At 42.4% G+C, this 21,994-nt stretch overlaps 4 protein-coding genes and 1 pseudogene across 4 annotated transcripts; 4 read left to right on the forward strand and 1 right to left on the reverse strand.

Moving 5' to 3' along the window:
• Positions 4,086-5,184, forward strand: LOC8066813 (annotated as a pseudogene).
• On the forward strand, positions 8,424-9,505 carry LOC8066814 (BTB/POZ and MATH domain-containing protein 2). Its single transcript, XM_021464178.1, has one exon. The coding sequence runs from the start codon at positions 8,424-8,426 to the stop codon at positions 9,483-9,485; it is 1,062 nt and encodes a 353-aa protein (XP_021319853.1). The 3' UTR covers positions 9,486-9,505.
• Positions 9,806-11,593, forward strand: LOC110436505 (BTB/POZ and MATH domain-containing protein 2-like). The gene is made up of 2 exons (XM_021463651.1): positions 9,806-10,114; positions 11,429-11,593. The coding sequence occupies exons 1-2, from the start codon at positions 9,806-9,808 to the stop codon at positions 11,591-11,593; spliced, it is 474 nt and encodes a 157-aa protein (XP_021319326.1).
• LOC8066815 (quinone oxidoreductase-like protein 2 homolog) lies at positions 11,588-16,908 on the reverse strand. The gene is made up of 6 exons (XM_002448517.2): positions 16,485-16,908; positions 15,385-15,493; positions 14,522-14,613; positions 14,180-14,438; positions 13,517-13,660; positions 11,588-11,934 (listed from the first exon to the last, which is right to left on the reverse strand). The coding sequence occupies exons 1-6, from the start codon at positions 16,829-16,831 to the stop codon at positions 11,845-11,847; spliced, it is 1,041 nt and encodes a 346-aa protein (XP_002448562.1). The 5' UTR covers positions 16,832-16,908; the 3' UTR covers positions 11,588-11,844.
• On the forward strand, positions 19,228-20,373 carry LOC8074733 (BTB/POZ and MATH domain-containing protein 2). The gene has a single exon (XM_002447086.1). The coding sequence runs from the start codon at positions 19,228-19,230 to the stop codon at positions 20,371-20,373; it is 1,146 nt and encodes a 381-aa protein (XP_002447131.1).

A 21,994-nucleotide genomic window follows, 5' to 3' on the forward strand; every position in this document is an offset into this window, starting at 1 on the left:
GTGTAACATTGATGGTTCGTTCTGTTCTTGTAAGCATGCCTCTATTGCAAATGTCGACATTTGAGTATTGCAAGCCCAAACAGTGAAAGAAGAGATTTTTTTTTTAATAACCATTCATCTTTGACTCTGAGGAAACTTCTGCATTCTTTCCAAAGCTGGTGGATGCAAAGATGAGGTTACGAAAGCAAAACTGGAGACAAGAATCAGATTGGAATGGACGAATGGTTATCTGTATTGGATTTGTGCCGCTGTCTTAGATTCAGAACTACCAAATTGATTTCGGGCTTAGATTTGTGTCGTTGTCTTGGATTTGAAAAAAATCCATTAGACACATACTTCGCATCCCTACTCATATGACATGTTGTGGACAGAAGAGCCAGGCATGGATGAGGACGAGACCTCGAGGTGGCCAATATTGTTGTCGGCAAATCTAAGTTCACTGCGTAGATGATCATATTGCTGTTAAACAACCATTTGTAGTTGACCTCGCTACCTCACTAGAAAAGAAAATCTACCAATACTATTCTGAATTCTATCTGTTGTATTTAATATTTCAGGTCGGAAGTGTGGAACTAAGGTCAAAACAGCATGAGATTGCTTACTTTCTGAAGGAGAATGATCATAAAAATCGAAATCAGGGCGCAATTTCTTCCATTTTCTAAAAAAAAAGGTGAGTCTATAGGCAGATATAGTAATTCGGAACATTCCATTCATTTTTCTACCAGATGTTTTCTTAAAAGAAAAAAAAAAGATAATGTGGATGAATGAATACAAATAACAATTTTTTGATAGACACGTGCGACATGTGTTCTAGTTGGACTCAAACTGATTTAGGCATTTCAGACAGTAGTACTCTGCTATTATTTGTCAGAGCACGCAGCAAAACTAGGACTATGATGTGTATTGTGGGACAGATTGATGCAGTGCCTTATTTATTGAGCGACTATCATCACAAATATACTTATTCCCCCATGTTATTTATGATGTTTACACTTCATTTGGAATGACTCATATCGTGATCGTGATTGCTCTCATACATTGACAAAAAGACGAGAGCATTTATGTTACTTGAATCAATGTCCATTGACAGGCCTGGCGAGAGCCTCGTTGATATAATCCATCTTGATGATCTCAATCTCTAGATAGATTTTGTTCTCTGCACAAAAGTTAACCATTTCTTGTATGCCTTTAGTACCTCCAACCATACTACCAGACAGGGTCGACCACCTGATAAAAAAAAGTTTAGGTTAAATCTAAATGATTCTGCTTCAGGATCAAATGGATGGTCACCAGAAGCAGTGTCAACTATGAAGTGCATAGAGTTTTTCAGGGACTGCAAAAGCAAGAGATCATATAGTCACGATGAGTTTTCAGGTTAAGCAGGACAAACATTATTTAGCAACACGTCTTTATTTTCAGCATAAGCAACTGTCCATGGTCATAATTTTGATCAAGATTCGAGAAGTGTGACTTAAGACAAAAGTACAAAACTAAATTGCCTCATATTTTGCACTTTTCGAGAAGCTTCTCGAAACTGTCCAGCTGTCTAGTGCCTGCGCAAATCAATAACATTGACAAACATACAGTACAAACACCAGTTTAGCCAATGGGCAGGACTCCCTAACTTTTTTTTTTTTTACTCCGTGGGATTCAATGTAAATATTGATATAAAAAGCTTACCCAGGAACCAAAGGATAATTTGAATTATTGTGCTTATTTTGTGTCGAAATAATGTCAGTGTAACAGACTTCACAATTGTACGATCTTCAATGAAACATCTCTGCTTTGCACTGCTCTGAAAGTTATCATACACATAGTACCTCCCATAAGAAGACGCTATGAAAATGAAACCAATAAGCTAGCTGCACAAAAGACAAGCGTAGTGAGCATCGATTTCACGATTCAGTTATTTAGTTCGACATACCACAAGCAGAGATACCCGCACTACTTGTTCCAGACTTGATATGGTCATTTAAAAATAGGCACTAAACACACTGAAAACCAACACATATAATGATAATGGACATGTAAAGACATGGAAACAATATACAACTCTAGCATAGCAAGAAGAGAGCAGTATTCAGAGTTTCAGACAAGTGATAAAAATGACGCTGAACTTTTCAGCAAACGAGGAGGGGTAAGCCAAGCCACACCTGCTGGCTGCTGTTGAACTTGTATGGTGAGAGAACCCCAGAAGGATCTCGCGCCGCCCAAGCATCGCAGTTGCCATTTGAACTGCACTGCAGAATCGACTAGAAACAAAAAGGTTTCAGCTGTAACAGAACCAGGGGAAGTTTCAGATTGCTTGCGCTCAACGCACTGCTCGCAGCGAAATTGTTGCCGTCAGGACCCTATCGGCTTCTGGAGCGCCGACAGGACCCTATCAGCCGACCAGACGCCAACAAGGCTCCGGTGAGGGCTGGCTCGTACGGCTTAAGGGCCAATTTCAATACATAGTTTCATGACACAGTTATCAAGACTATAAACGAGATAACCAAGCCACATGAGTTTCATGGTGATGAAACTCATCTCTCATCTCATGAAACTCATTTATTCAATGACCCTGTCAAGTCAACAAATTTGCTTATGTGACACCCTATTTAATGTGCATGACACTCTTATGAAACATGCATTGAGACTGGCCTAAGAGCATCTTCAAGGGCTTTCCATTCTCAGCTTTGTATTTCAGGGGATTTGCAAAGTTGCAAATGAGTTTGCAAAGTTCCCAAAGGGGAGATCTCCAACCGTTTTGCATTCTCATCAAGTCCTTTCCCGAAATTTTTTCCCACGCGCCATTCGGCCAAAAAATTTCGCGCGCAGTGCCAGTTCGCAGTCCGTGTTCGCGCCATCGTAGATCGCAGTCCGTCGTTCCAGTGCCCATCGTTCCTCGCAGTCCGTCGTTCCAGTGCCCATCGCCCCCGTCTCCCCGTCGCCCATCGTTCCTCGCCCATCCCCAAACTCGCTCAGGCCAGTCGGGCGATCGCCTCCAGTCCACCGATCATCGCCCGACTCGCCCAGTCCGCTACTCGCGCGAGGGGACCGAGCGGCCTACGTGGCGGCCGAATTCCTTAGAGCATCTCCAAGGGCTTTGCAAACAAACTTTGCATTGCTCTATTTGCAAAAAAGAGTAGAAAATACCCCTCCAATGGTTTTGCAAATAAGGTTTGCAATTTGGTTAACTTTGCAAATAGAGGTTGAGGCTTTGCATATATGCAAACCTTCCCACCACTTTGCATCTACAATTTCGGCCTTCCACGTCGAACTCCGTCCCCCGTCCTCCCCATCCCGCGCGATTTCTCTATGCCCGTCCGCCCTCCCTGCCGCGCGCGCACCCGCCCTCCCTACCGCGAACGACGACGTACGCGGCCACGGTGCGAAAACGGAGGTGGACCTTCCCTCGCGGGGACCTTCCCTCGGAGGAGGACGGAGGTGGACAGAGCCGAACTGACGCGAACGACGACGGCGACGAACGACGAACGCGGCCTGGGCTGGGCGGCGATTGGCGCGAAGACCTGGGCTGGGCGGCAACCTGGCCTGGGCGGCGACTGGCACGCTGCACGCACGACGTACGTCAAAATGACGCGAAGGAAAAAAACGCGCGAAATTCGGGGGTGGAGTCCACACTTTGGGTTTGCCAAGTCTAAATGCAAAGTCCCTTAGAGTTGGACTATTTTTAGACTTTGCAAATGAGTTTGGGACTTTGCAAACAATACCAAATGCAAAATTCATTTGCAAAGTCCCTTGGAGATGCTCTTATACGAATCCAAAATGCAAAGCCTTGAGGAGGTTTGCATATATGCAAAGTTTTCACCTCTGTTTGCAAACCTTACCAAATTGCAAACCTCATTTGCAAAGCCATTGGAGAGATGTTTTCTACTCTTTTTTGCAAATTGGGCAATGCAAAGTTGATTTGCAAAGCTCTTGGAGATGCTCTAATGGGCCCTTTAAAAGAAATATTATATAATTTTTTTCCGGAAACTAATCATGTCTTCCCATAATCCCATGCGCAACAGATTACTTCCTATAAACAAGGCCGTACCCTAGCTCTGCAGCAGATCCGTTTCATTGCCCTCTGCTCCCTCGCCATGGCTACGGACTCCACCTCTGCGGCTGCGCATGGGCAGTGCCTATCCCAGACGTCGTCGAGGTGCGTGACGGGGACCGTCACCGCCTCGCACAACTTCGAGGTGACCAACTTCCCGATGCTGGACGGCATGGGCATCGGCAAGTTCGTCAGCTCTAGCACCTTCACCGTCGGCGGCTGCGACTGGAGGATCGATTTCTACCCTGACGGGAACGACGCAGCGAACCAAGGTGCTTATGTCTCGGTCTTCCTGTATTTCGTCAGAGGAACAGGAGGTGCCAGTGTCACACTGAGTTTCAGTTTATTATTGGGCAACAGTAGCGAACAAGTGACGGAAACGTCTGCAAGGAGGACCTTTGAGTCTGCCGGTGGTGATTGGGGATTCAATAAGCTCATTGAGAAATCCAGCCTGCGGGAGTCGCTGCGCCGCCTCAATAACCATGGTTGCTTCACCGTCAGGTGTGTTCTGACTGTCAGAGAAGCTCCGCGCACTGAAGATGTGGACGCCGGCGCCGTCGTAGTTCCGCAGCCAAAGCTGCGCTGAGACCTCGCGGAGATGCTCAAGAGCGGGGAAGGTGCAGACGTGACGTTCAGCGTGGGCGACCAGCGGCTGTTCCCTGCTCATAGGTGCATCCTGGCCGCACGGTCCATGGTGTTCAGGGCGGAGCTCTTCGGCGCGATGAAGGAGAAGGATGCGCAGCGCATCGTGATCGATGACATGGAGCCTGCAGTATTAATTCGAGGCACTCCTGCACTTCGTCTACACAGATTCCTTGCCGGATGATGCAGATAACAATAACAATGTGGCAATGCAGCACCTGCTAGTTGCAGCCGATCGATATGGGCTTGACAGGTTAAGGCTCCTGTGCGAAGCAAAGCTGTGCCGCGATATCGATGTGCAGACGGTGGCCACAACCCTAGCTTTAGCAGAGCAACACCGCTGCACCCAGCTGAGAGGTGCCTGCATTGGGTTCATAGCTTCGCGTGACGTGCTTGGTGCCGCCATGGAAACCGATGGGTTCGAACATCTCGCCACTAGCTGCCCTACAATCATGAACGAGATTTTGGACAAGGTCGCTGCCGTCTGGAGCAATAAGTAGTGTCACTCTGGAAATATTGCTGAACAGCAAGCAGCAATACGTACAATGCTGCATGCAGCATCAATATTCGATCACTGTCCATCACATTAATTCTATTATTGCTTGTGTATCTATTGCAGCTCCCTATTATATCGGAAGAACGAATGTGCGCTGCAGTGATACACTGCTACAATGAAATTTTGAAGAAAATCCATTAGATTTTGATTAGCATTGTTTGTGGATCTGTACTGAAACTAATCACATTCTTCAGCTCTATCTTGTGCGATGTTGTAGGTTTATCGCTTCTCCCCATGTGCTTGGTGCTATGAACTTATTAGCCTGGAGTTATATTATAATGTTTTTCTCTCGCAACAACTTGGCTTTTCGTGAAATGAACAGGACCAATAAGAACTGTTTTGTGAAAAAATAATGAAAACATTTTTAGAACTTGTGCAGTGCAAAAATAAAAACCATGACCATGTTCTTGAATAAGAGTTATAGATATGATGATGAAGAGTTATGATGAAATACACTGGTCATATATATGTGATAGAAAATCGATAGAAAATGGTAGAAACAAAAGCTGATAGGATGCAATCCAATACTTTTCAGCCCATTTTCATCAGATGTAGACATGTTATAAGAGGCCCGTTTCTGTTAATTGGACCAAATCTATTCGGCCCAACCAAGCCCAATTATAGCAAACCCTAAATATACAAAATAGCCTTGCCGGCCCCTGGCACCGAGGGCGATTAAGGTCCGGCCGTTCGGACCGTAGCCTTGGTCCGGCAAATTTTCCCGCCGTCGCGCGCGCAGGCCCAGCTTTCCAATTTTCCCGCCGTCACGCCCGCAGGCCCAGCTTTCCAATTTTCCCGCCGTCGCGCGTGCAGGCCCAGCTTTCCACCCACGCGCTTCTGAGATTTCGGTCCAACTTGGCTACTTGGCTTCTCGCCCGTAGCCCAGCTTTACATCCGCCTCTCTAGGCCCAGTTTCTCACCCTGCGCTTCCGGCCCAACTCTGGCTGGCCCATCGCTGCTACAAACCTTGGGAATAAAAACAAAAAATTGTCACAAGGTCAGGATTCGAACGCAAGATCTACCACTTCTAAGTGCAAAGTAGTATAGCTCACTACCACTGCACTATATATGTTTGTGTTCGAATGATATAATAGTCCTGTTATTAAATAGTTGTACCATTTAATGTCAAAAAAATCCAACCATCAATAAGAACAGTGTTCCTATACTAAAAATACCGCAAGACATTTAAATAAACATTTAAAAAAACAAGTAACAGGAAAATAAATCAAAAAAAAAGCAAAAGACAAAAAGGGAAAACTCATGTAACATTAGAAAATAAATTATACTTGAATATCTAAAAATATATCATATAACATCATAGGTATACTACACGAACATCACATGTATACAACATGAACATCCCATCTACACAACTTGAATATTCTTAAATTTAAATAATAAAATATAGATCAAAACATAAAAAAAACGAAATAGAGAAAAATTAAAAGAATATCACATGAATAATTTTTAAACATCCTAAAATAAACTATAGAACATCACATGTGTAGTAAGTGAACATTACTAAATACACAATAGAACATCACTAAATAAATTATAGAACATCACATATATATTACGTGAACACTAAATACATCATAGAACATCACATATATATTACGTGAACACTAAATACATCATAGAACATCACATATGTGCTGAGTGAACATCACTAAAAACATCATAGAACACCACATGTGTACTAAGTGAACATCACTAAATACACCATAGAACATTACCAAATACACCATAGAACATTACTAAATACACCATCGAACATCACATAAAACATTATAGAACATCATATGTATGTATATATTACGCGAACATCACTGAATACGTCATAGAACATCCCATGTATACTAAGTGAATATCGCAAAAAAAACATCATAGAACATCACGTGTATACTATATAAACATCACATATATACTAGATGAATAATAAAAAACATCACAGAACATTATAAGAGTACTACATAAACATAACATAACACAACATAAAACATCAAATATACACTACGTGAACATACATATATATATATATATATAAATAAAAGAAAATAAAAAAAAGTAAAAAAAATTGTTAAAAAAAATTATTAGAGTAACATAACAAAAATATAACATTTTATTAGAGTAAAACGACAAAGAAGAAATATATAAAAAAACATGATTAACAAACTATAAATACGTAATGTATAACTTAAAAAACATTCAAAGAATAATGAAAATCACATGAAACAAAAAAACTAAATTAAACTAGAGAAGAGAAATAAAAAATAATAAGAAAAGGAAATGAAAGTAAAAAAGAGAAAAGAAATAAAAGAAACATAGAACTTTAAAAATAAAGAATAATAAAAAAACACATAAACAAAAATAAAAAAATGAAGCACGAGAAGAAACAAAAGAAATGAAAATAAAAAGAAAAAAAGAAAAAGAAAAATGAAATGAAATAAAAGAGAATAATATGAAAAACAAAGAAAATAAAATAAAAAGGAAAGAAAGAAAAGAAAAAATGAAAAAGACATAGAAACAAAAAATAAATAAAAAAGAAGAGAAACGAAACAAGAATATATAAAAAAATGAAAAAGGAAAAAGAAAGTAAACATGAAAGGAAAATAAAAAAAATCTGAAAATAGGACACCAGTGAGTACGAGTCTACGATACGAAATGCGTGTTGGTGGGCTTTCCACGTCGCACGTCCTCGCATGCGGCATGCAGAAACCTGCCCGTCCTCACATGTGGCATGCAAAAACCGCGGCTCCCGTCTGATGGCAGCATGGCGCGCTCTCGTCTCTATCGCGCGGGAAACTCATGCCAACCTCGCGCGGGAAATATCGGCTACTGGTTCGGGTCCGAACGTTCGGACCCGAAGAATCCCGCCTGGTACCTCCCTCCTCTCTCTCCCTCGCACACACGCCGACGCCGCTCCTCTCTCTCTCACACACACACGCCGACGCCGCGCCTCCCTTCTCTCTCTCTCACACACCCCGACACTAGGTCAGCGGCGGCAGCGGCGAGGCTCCAACAGCCACGGCGCGGGGGCTGGGGCCGAGCCCGTTCGGCGGATCCGCGGATCGCGGCGCGGCGGGGGTCTTGCTCGCGCCAGATCCGGCGAGGAGGAACGGTGGGGGTGGGCGGATCCCGACTAGCAACGGTGCAACGCCTATCGCCAATATTTCACTCGCCATGGCTAACAATTCCACCTCCCCAGTTAACCATGGCCAGTGCCTATCCGACACTTGGTCGAGGTGTGTGACAGGGACTGTCACCGCAGCGCACACCTTCGAGTTGACCAATTTCTCGCTCCTCGAAGGCAGCATGGGTATCGGCAAGTACGTCGATTCCAGCACTTTCAGCGTCGGCGGCCATGACTGGAACATCAGGGTCTACCCCGATGGATGGAAGGAGGATGATGATGATTATGTGTCAGTCTTCTTAAATCTCGAAAGAGGAGCAGTTGGTGTGAGGGTGAAGTACAGTATGAGTTCACTGGACAAACATGGCCATGTATCCAAGGTACGAGACGACATTCACACCTTCGAGTGGACCAACGGCTTTCGGGGTTGGAGCAAGTACATGGACAAATGCAAGCTGCAACCGCTGCTGGATCTCAACAATGATTGCTTTACAATCAGATGCGATTTGACCGTCAACCAGGATCCTCGAACGGAAGCTGTTGCAAGCACCATCGTAGTTCCACAGCCGAACTTGCAGCAGCATTTTGAGCACATGCTGAAGGACGGCAGAGGAACAGACGTGACGTTCAGCGTGGCCGGCGAACTGTTCCGTGCCCACCGATGTGTGCTGGCCGCACGGTCTCTGGTGTTCCAGGCCGAGCTCTTCGGTCCAGTGAAGGAAGAAGCTACGCAGCCAATCAGGATCGACGACATGGAGCCTACCATCTTTGAGGCGCTTCTTCACTTCATCTACACAGATAGATGCAACGTTGGTGAAAATGTGGCGATGCAGCACCTGCTGGTCGCCGCAGATCGATATGGGCTGGATAGGCTGAAGGCGATCTGCGAGGACAAGCTGTGCCATGCCATTGATGTGGAGACGGTTGCTACCACCATCACCCTAGCGGAGCAGCACCAGTCCGTGCAGCTCAAGGATGGCTGCCTCAGGTTTATCATCGCTTCCCGTGACGTGCTTGGTGCTGTTATGAAGACAGAAGGGTTTAAGCATCTCGTCGCAAGCTGCCCTTTGGTGTTGAAGGAGATATTAGACAAGATGGCCGGAGCTAAATAAGGTAGTCGATAGGTGGTGATTGGGGCCATGAAAAGTTCATGAAGAAATCTAAGCTGCAAAAGTCCCTCCGCCTCAACCACGACAGCCTCACGGTCAGTTGCAATCTGACTGTTATAGGAGAGTGTCGATCTGATGAAGTTGAAGACGATGTAAACGCACAGTTGTGATCCCTCGGGCGAACCTGAGCCAAGATCTTGCACGCATGTTGAAGGCGCTGAGGTCACCTTTGATGTAGACGGCAAGCTGTGTTCTCTGCCCATAGATACTCTCCGCACGGTCCCCGGTCTTCAAGGCACTGCTCTTTGGTCCAATGAAGGCGAATGCAGCGCATAGAGCCTGCCATCTTTGAGGCGCTTCTTCAGTTTCTCTACACTGATTCTATTCCACCGCCGGGTGACGATGACGACGACTGTGGTGGTGGTGCTCATCAGGAGGATAATGTGACGTCGCAGCACTTGTTGACTGCAGCAGATCAGCACGGGGTCGACATGCTAAGGCTTACGTGCGAAGTGAGGCTTTGCCGCAGCATCGACTTGCTAACTGTTGGCACAACTCTAGCTTTGGCAGAGCGACACCACTGCATCCAGCTCAAGGATGCTTGTCTCGAGTTCATTGCCTCACAAGATATGGTTGGTGCTATCATGGAGACCGATGGATTCAAGCATCTCCTTACCAATTTGCCCTTTCATCATGAAAGAGATCTTAGACAAGATTGCAGACGCAAGAGCAGGAGCACGCTGAAAGTTTAGCTGAAAAGTATTGGATTCTGCATTTGTTACATTCTATCAGCCTTTTTTTCTACCATTTTCTATCGATTTTCTATCATATATGGCCAGTGTGTGTCATCATCATATTCAGAACTCTTATACATGACCATGTTTTTTTTGCACTGCACAAGTTCTAAAAATGTTCCCATTGTTTTTTTCAACAAGTTCTTATTATTACCCTTCTTTATTTAAATTCTCTTTTTTTTCATGTTCCATGCGTGCCTGGGCAACCACCAGATTGGTTTATGAGTAGTCTGACATGTGACACGGTTTTATATTTTATACTTTGACCATTTATTTATTTTATGTTATAATATTGTTTGTGACTATAAACTAATGATTATGGGATAGTATATTTCATATTACTAAGTTTGTATTACTATAGTTAAAAATTGTTGATAAAATTGTTAGGCAAAGATTATGAAGTTTGACTCTTAATGAACACGAAATGCTTATCAAAAGCTGCTAAAACATCTAGCTGATCTAAACATGTCTTTGATCCTGATTAGTCATGGAGAATAGAAGCTGCCAAAAAAGTTATATTTGATCAATAATAAGTTTCTTCCGATATAATAGGAGCTGCAATGGGCGCACAGGCACAGAGCATAATGTGATGGAAAATGATCGAGTGCTGATAATATAATGCAGAGTACGTACTGCTTGCTGTTCGGCTATATATTTCCAGTGACACTTACTTATGCTCCAGACGGTAGCGACCTTGCCCAAAATTTCCTTCATGATTGCATTGCAGGGCAGCTAGTGATGAGATGTTGAACCCATCGGTTTCCATGACGGCATGCAGGCACCTCTGAGCTGGGTGCAGTGGTGTTGCTCTGCTAAAGCTTTGGTGGTGGCCACCGTCTGCACATCGATATCGTGGCACAGCTTTGCTTCGCACATACCGAGATCGGCTGCAAGTAACATGTGGTGCTGCATTCTTCGTTTGAGCTTATCAGTCAAATCAGCCAGTTATTCAGCTGTATTTTTCTCTAACAATAAATCAGTCAACAGTACTTTCTGTCATGACTTATCAACCAAACGAATAACTAATAGACATCAATATGTATTAAAAACTGAGAACGATCAGACGTGGCAAGCAGTCATGTAGGAGACCATGCTGACACATTTCTATCACACTGATATCTGCTTAAGCACGTTAAAATTTGACAACAATAGGAGCTCTCCCACATCAGGCCGACGTGTGAGCCGGGGGCGCCCACGATCGTGCCGGTGCTCGCCTCTGCGACCGGAGACACAGCTCGCGCGTGCACTTCGGTGCAGCGGCGCGCGCTACATGACTGCAGCTTGCAGCTTGGTTCAGCTGACACATCTAAATGCTGATTAATCAGATTGTGTTCATTTTACTTGCCACTGCTCACTGCATTGGCATCGTAGAGCTGTTTCGCATCAGCTGTATACGCTGCTTGGCATTGTGTCGAGACAAACTGCTTATTACTCTGATTGTTTTTGTAGATATCATATACAACATTATTCACAAGGAAACTACTTCAGTCTCGGATAATCTTTGTCCTACAATGGATACAAGAGATACACAGTAGAAGCCTCATGATCTCGTAGATTTCTGAATGATATCAGAGCCTTGATACTGCTGAGGGGCCCATTACAATCATCACTTTGCCAACCGCCTTCCTATCTCTCAGGGCAGAGAACGCAAGATGGGCCTGTGGAAAATTACACCCACAAAATATAATTGACACAGATTACATATACGCCAAAGCTCGACCGCAATCAATTCCTTATAATGAACAGTTGAATTGAACACATGCATAATCATTTGCCAAGTATATTCAAGCAGAATGACTTAACCACATATATTCTTTTACCAGAGATGATTGGTGTACATGCAGTTAAATCTGGTTTGAAGCAGTTTAATAAAGGGAAAAGTCCATTTTTGGTCATCCAACAATTGCCCGAGTCTGTTTTTGGACATGCAACTCTAGAACCAGAAATCTTTGACCACCGAACTACCAATACCACACAAATTTGGTAACAATGGTAGTTCTGTATTTTCTGAAAATAACAGGACTGGATTTCTTTAAAAAAAACATAACTAATTCATTTTAAATAAGAAAAATATGAAACCAATAACAAAATATTTTTAAAAGTATAATCTATCTATTGGTGCCCTATTGCTTTATTATTACTCGTAGTCATGTTTGTTGCTCACTTAAAATCATCATTTTTCAACTATATTATACCCGAGATTGACCAAAGAGAATCCATGGCAGACTAGGAGTAAATAGAAGATCTCCAACAGACCAACCACGCAGGTGCCATGCTCCAGATATAGATCACATTTAGACATTGTAACAAGTATGGCATCACTAGCCCTCGAAAAGTAATTTAATTAATTTAACCAACATATTTCATACTCTATTTTGTGTCTTGACTCTGTTGGTCAATCACTAGGCTTAATATAGCACAAAAAGATGACTTAAATAAATAACAAGTATGACCAAGAGCAATAAAACACAGGCAAATAAGACCTAAATAAATCCAAATCTAGCACCGGTACATACATTATATTTTTAGAAAGAAAAAACCGACACTGGTTTCATATTTTTATGACTTAAAACGTGTTAGTTATGAATTTTTAGAAATAAATCAGTCGTAATTTCCAGAAAATACACAACTTCCAAACTAGCTACATGGCCAAACTTATCCGGTATTGATAGTTCAGTGGCCAAAGATTTTTCTGATTTTAGAGTTGCATGGCCAAAATCAAACTCGGGCAATAGTTCAACGGTCAAAATGGACTTTTCTCTTTAATAAAATGCCCATACTTATTCATTCAAATGGACAACAGCTGTTGTTTAGATAGTATACTCCAGTTGCATAGCAATACAACGCTAACATGTGAATAGATGCTTTTACAAGTATAATGAAGAGCAATTTTGACTCTAGGAAACAACACGATACCAAAGTCTCCCTGCATTCCAAATTGTAAATCATTTTGGCTTTTCTAGGTAGGTGGCTTTTGATATGCATCTAGATGTATATTATGTCTAGATACATAATAAAATCTATGAATCTAGAAAGCCAAAACAACTTACAATTTGGAATGGAGGGAGTAACTAACAACAGATACAGCAATATAACAGTGCAAATGTACAAATGTAGTAACAAGTTAGACCACACTGGTTCAAAACAAGCTCATGGGATACATTAAGTGCTGCTGTCAATATGAGTAGTTGCCTTTGGACCATGCCATCTCAAACATGATAGCTGCTAAATGTTGCTTACCTCAACAAGTCTGTAGCAGTGTGAAATTTGAACTTTTATCAGACCCTTTGAAAGCCACGACAAGAGTTCATTGAGGGAATCAATGAGCACTCGTGGCCGATGAATTAAGTAGCTTCCCCAGTACAAACCATGAACTGTCCAGTTCTGAAACAGCAAAAGACCATGGTCAATTGTTTCTTCTTTTGGAGAAATTTGTTAGTGATTTCAATACGCATAATTTGTGAATCAAATAACTATATCATCAGTACATCCTTGTTTCAGAAGTTTCCCTTCACTGCTTAGATATTAAGCAATGTTATTCAGCAGTGTCTGTTTCCCCTTATAATTTCAAATTCCGTACATGCATCTTCAACTAACTGGTTACATATTTTCTTATTTCTCGCCAACAATCATTCTGGTGCAACCAGCATTACTTTTAATTGATTACATGATTAGTTTTCAAATTACTCACATGTAAATTTGTAGTAAGTCCCATAGTTCAGAATCCAGTATTCAATTTAGCAAGAAAAATGACAGTACAAATTCTAGAGATGTGTGTCAGAATCACAAATTCTAAGAATTTAATCAACATAAACATGGCACGTAGCCCAAGTGCTGAAAGCCAAATTATACTATAGAAAAACCTGAATAATCGCATTCTTAATATTTTATGCATAAGCGCACCTTAACAAGAGCAATATTTGCTCGAATAACTGGAACATCACCACTGGCAAATCCGATGACAAGAATGTGTGCACCCCAACTGAGAAGTTTCAGGCTATCCTGAGTTAGTTTCCCCCCGACTGGGTCATATAAAACATCAACGCCTTTCAAGCCTCTAGCCTTTAAGAAGGACTTGGCACTTTCGACAACATTATCCTTGCTTGAGTCAACTACATGATCAGCTCCTATGGACTTGAGATATTCCGATTTCTCAGCCCCCCTGAAGTCAAAGAGAAGGTATAGTAGACAGTAGACACCAAACAGTACCATATTGTGAAATAGTTATCTCATCGTGTTAATCACCTAGCAACTGCAATAACAACAGCACCACAAACTTTTCCTATTTGCACAGCAGATACCCCGACACCACCAGCAGCACCAAGAACAAGTAGCACCTGAAATTACAACAATCAAATGAGAAGGAATGAAGTACCGGGACACAAATGTTAAGTTGTTTCTTATTTCCTATTGTTTATATGTATCAAGGGTATATAAATGTCTCACAAGAGTTTAAAACAAGTAACACACAATAAGCATCACAACAAACCTTGGTATTCTAATCAATTAATATTAGGTGATGTGGAAGGCATTACTTCCCTCAACTACAGAAGGATACAAATCCTACAGCGCTGCTGCACCAAGCACTTCCGATCAGGCTATATGTTAATAGAAATCAAATGCCATTGTATCAATGCTATAAATGCATACTGTATGGATAACTTCAGGTATACACTACAAAACTTCAAGTATACACCCTGACCAGGATGTTACTATGTTGTCGATAGAATAATAATCATAATGCACAGAATTATAATCCCTTGGTTCCAAATGTGGTTTATGATAGCATGGACAGTAGATAGCAAATTTGACCTAGTAAATATTCTGAGATATATTTCCTGCTAGGAGTTATTATAAAAAATGCCCAAAAGACTTTTTTTTTCTTGACTAGCTGTTTGGGACTTGTTTTGTGGAGAGGAGAATTGAGAGTGGAGCAGTAGTTGAGAGGTAGTGTCATTTGTCCTCCTTTTTGGTCTCAACTTTGTTTTGAGCTGGCAATCCCAGAGCTAGACCATTTGTATCCTGTTCCTGTTTAAGCTTTCGAATAAAGAAGGCGGATGCCTTTGGTCTGAAAAATGTAGAAAACACATCACATAGAAGAAGAAAACCTGGCCAGCCTTCAATTGGGCTCGGTGAACAAGGGCCAGATGTGATGTACCAAATGCAACAGGTAAAGCCCCAGCTGTGACCAGGTCGCATCCATCAGGCACTAAAAATCTGATTCAGAAAAACATGACATCGATTTAGAAAGGAACAAAATAATCATTACATAACTAACACATCAATTTATTATATTCCAAACATACATTTACATCACACAGATGTCGTGGCAAAAATTCAGAATGAACTATTAATGCTAAGCACAGTCATTATGCATATATGCATTATTAAGATAGAAGATATATTCTTGACGAGAATGTGTAGATTAACAAGGAGCCTACCTGTGATATGGTTCAGCTGATGGAAATCCTTAACTGAAAGACAACAAAACTATGGAATAGCAGACATCCACTACAAGATTAGCAGCATCCACTTTTGACAAACCACAAGAACGTAAATGCTTGACCAAAGTGGCTGGCAGAAAATTCGACACAAATTCAGCTAATAGACAAATCACATGCATTTTATGTCAAACAGCACTAACATGGCTGCCTCCTCTACATTCGATTTTTTTTTTAGGAAAACAGGAGGGGTGCACCCCTACTGTGTCTACATTCGAAAATAAACATTCACTTCCTTTCTTACAGGAATAAATCAACAAAAAAAAAGCAATACAGAAAATCAACACTAATCTGAATGGCTGTTATCTCTTGCCAACAGAGTATGGTGCCTGCATTTTTTTTTCTTTTTGGTTATTAGCATGTATGGCCAAGAAATGCATTATCCGTTTATCTGTACATCGTCCAGTTAACATGAACACATCAATGAAAATCCTAACGGGTTTACGTTTTGCAACGCAACTAACAAGCTAACACAATAGTACTACTATCAAACAGAGGACCATATTTGCATCATGAACTCAACAGATTATTTTCATGTATTTCATAAAAAAAAAAGATTCTTTTCATGTGACAAAGTACCAAGAGATTTACAGGTTTCAAGAAACAGCAATTATTTATGCTCCTGAGATCCCCATCTACACCTAACGTCACCTCGATCAAACAGAAAAAGAAAACCAAAAGGAATTATAGCACAATTAAGAACTTACAGCTGCTTCTCCTCGGCGACGATGAAGTCAGCGAAGGACCCGAGGCCGGTAAAGGAGCAGACGCGATCGCCGGGCCGGAGCCCACGCACGCCGGGCCCGACTGCGTCGACCACGCCAGAGTAGTCGGATCCAGGCACGAACGGCAGCGGGGGCCGCTCCTGGTACTTGCCCTGCACCTGGAGGAACGTGGCGAAGTTGAGGCTGGTCGCCGCGACTCGCACTCTAACTGCCGTTGGCGACGAGATTTCCGGCACAGGATGATCCCCAGAGACCGCGGCGAACGGGGAGGCTTCGCCGCCGGGGGCCAGCGTCGGGTCGCCCAGCCGCCGAACAACGAGCGCCTCCATTTGGTTTGTCGATACTCTCAACAGGTGAGAATTGATGATGCGTTTGACTCTGGAGTCTGGAGTGGAGGAAGACGCAATAGACGATGACGCTAATGGGCCTTCTCGGTCTAGCTTTGGGCTGTGGCACAAACAGGTTTTTTACCGTTCCAAATTGACTCCAAAATTCTCATTTTTGATTTATTATTACTACTCCCTTTATTTCCCTAAAAGAATTACTAATCCCTCAAAAAATTATTTGATGTCTTGGTTGTTCTAGATATATAAATTTTAATATACACTTAAATATACGCTATATAATTTTTAGTATGCACTTAGATATACACTATATCTAAATGCATATAATTTAGGATAGAGGGAATAGCAAATATGCTTGTGTGTTCCAACGACAATACATATAGGAATCAGATTGGACTCTGTATGATTGCTAGATTCGAGTTGTTCTCACTTATATGAACGTTGGTCATGATGTCGGAGATACTATGTATTGGAATCGGACCATTCATCCATCATTGCTAGACACAAGTTGTTCTAACTCGTATAAGTATGAGTCATAAATTCAGGCCAAAAAAGTGGGACAAAAACTCTCCACTATCGGAGTAGTTAAGGAGAGGTGGACAATAAATTTTAGCTCTTTAATATTAGGTATAATATAGATAAAGTTGTTTTTTTAGAATGATAAAAAAGTATATATTGAACAATTTTTTGTTGGAACAAGGGTTTAAAATGATTGTTGGAGATGCCTAAAAAAACTATTTCGATGCCAAAATCAATCATAATTTTCATATGAAGAATTTGCAACTAGAAATCATTGTGCCCACTATGATGTTTAAGAGTGGACACAACTATATAAGGAAGGAAACACCCGGCCGCCCTATAGAATATATTATATTCAGATGAAGAGATAAGAGTTTGATAAGAGACCACTTAGAGACAATTACAATGCGCATATATATGGTTTGGATAAAATAATATTTTATAAAACTGACTCGCTATATACCTCGGCTCCACCAGTGATCAAATTTCATGAATAGCTAACGATCTCGTAAGGCCAACATTGATTTCTATAGACATATATGTCTATTGGTCTACCTAATATGCTCTTGTGATTCAAATGGATATTTTAGAGTAACTTCAAGAGAATAGGTAAATTTAGATATGGAAAATTGGCTCTCTAAAATAAATAAGCCATTCAAAATAGAGAAGTGCCACAACAGCTTATCTAAATTGTCATAAGATTGATTTAAACTAAAACGACATCACTTTGAAGCATATCGTCGAACAGCTCTGGGTGTGGACACCGGTGGCGCTTGGCCAGCTGCTGGTGCTAAAGGTGTTAATGGAACAACAACATCACCTCTCTCTCCGCAATGGATGGATTGTGACGAGATCTTAACATATCTATATGTTAAAGCCTCGGGTCTAATGGTTTCTGATCGAAGAAGACCTTTTACGGCCTCTTTAGAATCGCCTGGAGGCTCACGGGCTATACACATAGGGTACACTCGCGCGTACCCTCTATTAATGGGACGTGACCAAGTCTGACTTGGCCAAAATCTTCGCTCAGGTCTCGAGGGCTCGCCCGAGCCTCGAGCTTCTGATCTACGACACGCCGAGCCAGCCTAGCCTTCGGCTCCCACCTGGCTAACGATGTCAACCAAGGCCCGCGCACAAGAAGACACGCCCCCTAGCCATCAAGGCTTCGGAGGCTCCCTCGCCGCTCCCTATGTGTGGTCATGTCAATTGTTTTCCCGATAGGGTCACACACGACGCATGATACAGGAAGACAAAAGCTTCTCTATGACCTCCATGGGATTAGGGGCTTCCGGGCCCATGCGTCAGCCCTGGAGCCTATCTTTCTGTCAGTAAGTATTTTCAGCTATAACTTCTCAGTCTAGCGAACAGGCTCATAATTGCCTAATGCTGCTCTCTTCCCATTAAATCCTGCAAATGCATTTGACATGCTACAGTCCCAATCTAGAATTTTGTAGCTCTACGAATTTTGGAGCTCTGTCAAACAAAATCTAATTATTATTGTGCCAATCTCGCTCCGTGAGATGGGGAACACTCTTTTGAGTGTTTTTTTAAAATAATAATAAAAAAGAGTCTTAATCTCGAACCCATATATGCATGCACAAGTTGGACTTGGACCCTTGCGCGTACCTGGGTTTTGGTTGTAGTGTACACGCGATTCACCTTTGGTAAGTTCCAAAGATTTACGACGTACTACGCACTATATATTTGCCTACGTATATAATACGAGAAGGCCCGCCAGGATCTGACTTCTGAGCGACGACGTACGCAAGCATGTTTCCTTGAAGGCTCTCGTCTGTTGCCCTAGAGCTAGCTAATTTCGCCGCCGCCAATTAATCTCCCACACGCGCGCATGACATATTGACATGGCTGGTGATACCAACTCCTCATCTTCAGCTAACCCATCGCTGCTGCCCGCGACGTCGTCGAGATGCCTGACGCACGACTACAAGGTGACCAACTTCTCCCTGCTCGTGGGCATCGGCCAGGTCGTTGCCTCGAGCACCTTCAGCGCCGGCGGCTGCGACTGGAGCATCAGGTTCTTCCCCGACGGCGACAACGAGACTCCTGAAGAGGCAGCCTCTTTCACGGCGGTCTACCTGTGCCTTGTGGCAGGACCGGCCGGTACCAGGGTCAGGTACAAATTCACTCTCCTCGACGACAGAGGTCGCCGAGTGTCGACCAAGACAGGGAAGAGGAGGAGGAGGAAGAAGGGAAAAGAGACCGCCGCCGACTTGACGAGAACCTCAACCTCCACCTACCCCTATGTCGGTGCCATGTGGGGCACCAACAGGTTCTTCGACAGATCCGTGCTGGAGGAGCTGCTGCGGGACTCCAACGACAGCTTCACGATCCGGTGCGCCGTGGCCGTGATCCGGACGCGCACGGAGGACGACGTCGTCATCGAGGTCCCGGAGTCGGTCCTCCGCCACGACCTGGCGCGCATGCTCAGGGACGGCGACGGCGCCGACGTGACGTTCATCGTCGGCAACCGGTTCTTCCGCGCGCACCGCTACGTCCTGGCCGCCCGCTCCATGGTGTTCAAGGCGCAGCTCTTCGGCGCCATGACGAAGGAGGCCCAGCAGCAGCGCGGGGTCGACGGCGCGCGGTGCATCATCAAGGTGGACGACATGGATCCCGCCGCCTTCGCGGGGCTCCTCCACTACATCTACACGGACTCGCTCGCCGACGACTGCACCGCGGGGAGGGTCGTGGTGGCGCAGCACCTGCTCGTCGCCGCGGACCGGTACGGGCTCGACAGGCTGAGGGTGCTGTGCGAGGCGAGGCTGTGCGGCTGGATCGACGTGCAGTCGGTGGCGACCACATTGGCGTTGGCCGAGCGGCACCAGTGCGCCAAGCTCAGAGAAGCTTGCCTGAGGTTCCTGTCCTGGCCAGACATGCTTCGCGCTGCCGTGAAAACGGAGGGGTTCGGCCATCTCATTGCGAGCTACCCTTCGGTTGCCAGCGATATCTTGGACAAGGTCGTCTCGGCAAGAGTTGATGATCATTGATCAGTAGCCTCGCTTGTTCGTTGGTGCACGTTTTGGAAGGTGTGCTGATGAGTCTTATTTAAAATCTGTTGTCGGTTGAACTGTGATTTCATCCTAGAGGAGAGGAGAGAGAGAGAGAGGAGCGTTGAGCTCCCATGTAAACAACAAACTACGCTGCAACTTATAGAGTTATTTTAAGTTAAACTTTTACAACTTTGACCAAATTTATAGAAAAAATCCCTAAGATTTATCGTACCAAATTAATACCATTAGATTTATTATAGAATATATTTTTGTAAAATACTTATTTTATGTCATAAATATTGATGCTCTTTTATATTAAGTTGGTCAAAGTTATAAAAGTTTGACTGACACGGATTCTAGGAGTTGAAGCTTTCAGGGACAGAGTGAGTAGACAAGAACGGATACATATGTAGTTGTGGGCCCATACTTGAAGTGAATGTGAGAATTAGGATGAAAGAGAAGGTGAGACATACTAGATAAAAGTATATCAATAAAAAAAATTGTCATAAATAAATAAAAGACCACTATTAAGCTTTAATATTGACCTTTGCTCTGAAGGCGCTTTCAATGCCATAGCAAAATCGTCTGCTGATGTGGTGTAAGATATGATAGAAAATAGAAAAAGCTTTGAACGTCGGAGTAGAGGGTGTCTTCGGAGAAGTGTGAGACCAACACTTAGACTTGTTGACACTACATATATAGAAACTATGTTTGTAATGTACTCTCTCTGTCACTTTTTAATTGCCGCCGTTGACGTACATGCCACAAGTTTGACTCGATTTGTAGAAAATACGTGCAACATTTGTATCTCCAAATAATTTTGTTAAAAAACTAGATTCAAAGATCTTTCTAATGATACTAGTCATGTATTATAAATATTAATATTTTTTAATATATAATTGCCAACAATTGTTTTTTGAAAAGTGCAAGCGGCAATTAAAAAAGGACGGAGGGAGTATAGTTTTTACATAATAATCATTTGTCCAACAATATATTTTCTTTATCCCTCATCTGACTATCACATCTCTCCGATGCATTTAGATATACATCGTATCCAGATGCATAGTTAGAGCAATGAATTTGTATAAGCCAAAACACCTTATAATTTGGTGTAGGGAGAATATTGATTATTGATTATTTTATGGAATACTACTTACTATTTTATTGATTGCAGATTTTTTAATACTTATTATTTTATTGATTGGAGCTTTTTTTAATATAATAAATTGAGGTGCTATCCTAATAAGCTATATTGAAAACATATTATTTTATTTATTGATTGCAGCTTTTTCAATATATATAAGTTGAGCCGCTATTCTATACTTATTATTTTATTAATTACATTTTTTAATAATATATAATATATAAGTAGAGCCGCTAGCCATAACAAGAGCCAAACAGCCCCAAAGGGCCTCCACCGCTATCATAGCAGTTTAAATTTTTTTTCAAGATTCATCGTCACTTCAAATCTTACTATAATGCATTAAATATACATAAAAATAAAAAATAATTGTATAATTTATTTATAAATCACGAGACGAATCTTTTAATTCTAATTATTATAATTAGATAATATTTGTTAAATAAAAACAAAAATACTACTGTATCAAAATCCAAA

The sequence above is a fragment of the Sorghum bicolor genome, chromosome 6, assembly GCF_000003195.3.
Source record: "Sorghum bicolor cultivar BTx623 chromosome 6, Sorghum_bicolor_NCBIv3, whole genome shotgun sequence".
NCBI lineage: Eukaryota > Viridiplantae > Streptophyta > Magnoliopsida > Poales > Poaceae > Sorghum > Sorghum bicolor.

Bases quoted from the DNA above. Each gene is read 5' to 3' on its own strand.
- LOC8066814 (XM_021464178.1), top strand. From the start codon at position 8,424: ATGGCTAACAATTCCACCTCCCCAGTTAACCATGGCCAGTGCCTATCC.
- LOC110436505 (XM_021463651.1), top strand. From the start codon at position 9,806: ATGCAGCGCATAGAGCCTGCCATCTTTGAGGCGCTTCTTCAGTTTCTC. The intron at 10,115-11,428 runs GTTGGTGCTATC...TGACAACAATAG, and splicing joins TCATTGCCTCACAAGATATG to GAGCTCTCCCACATCAGGCC.
- LOC8066815 (XM_002448517.2), bottom strand. From the start codon at position 16,831: ATGGAGGCGCTCGTTGTTCGGCGGCTGGGCGACCCGACGCTGGCCCCC. The intron at 14,439-14,521 runs GTGATTAACACG...CTTTGACTTCAG, and splicing joins GTTGTTATTGCAGTTGCTAG to GGGGGCTGAGAAATCGGAAT. The intron at 11,935-13,516 runs GTAAGCAACATT...AATTTTCCACAG, and splicing joins ACTGCTACAGACTTGTTGAG to GCCCATCTTGCGTTCTCTGC.
- LOC8074733 (XM_002447086.1), top strand. From the start codon at position 19,228: ATGGCTGGTGATACCAACTCCTCATCTTCAGCTAACCCATCGCTGCTG.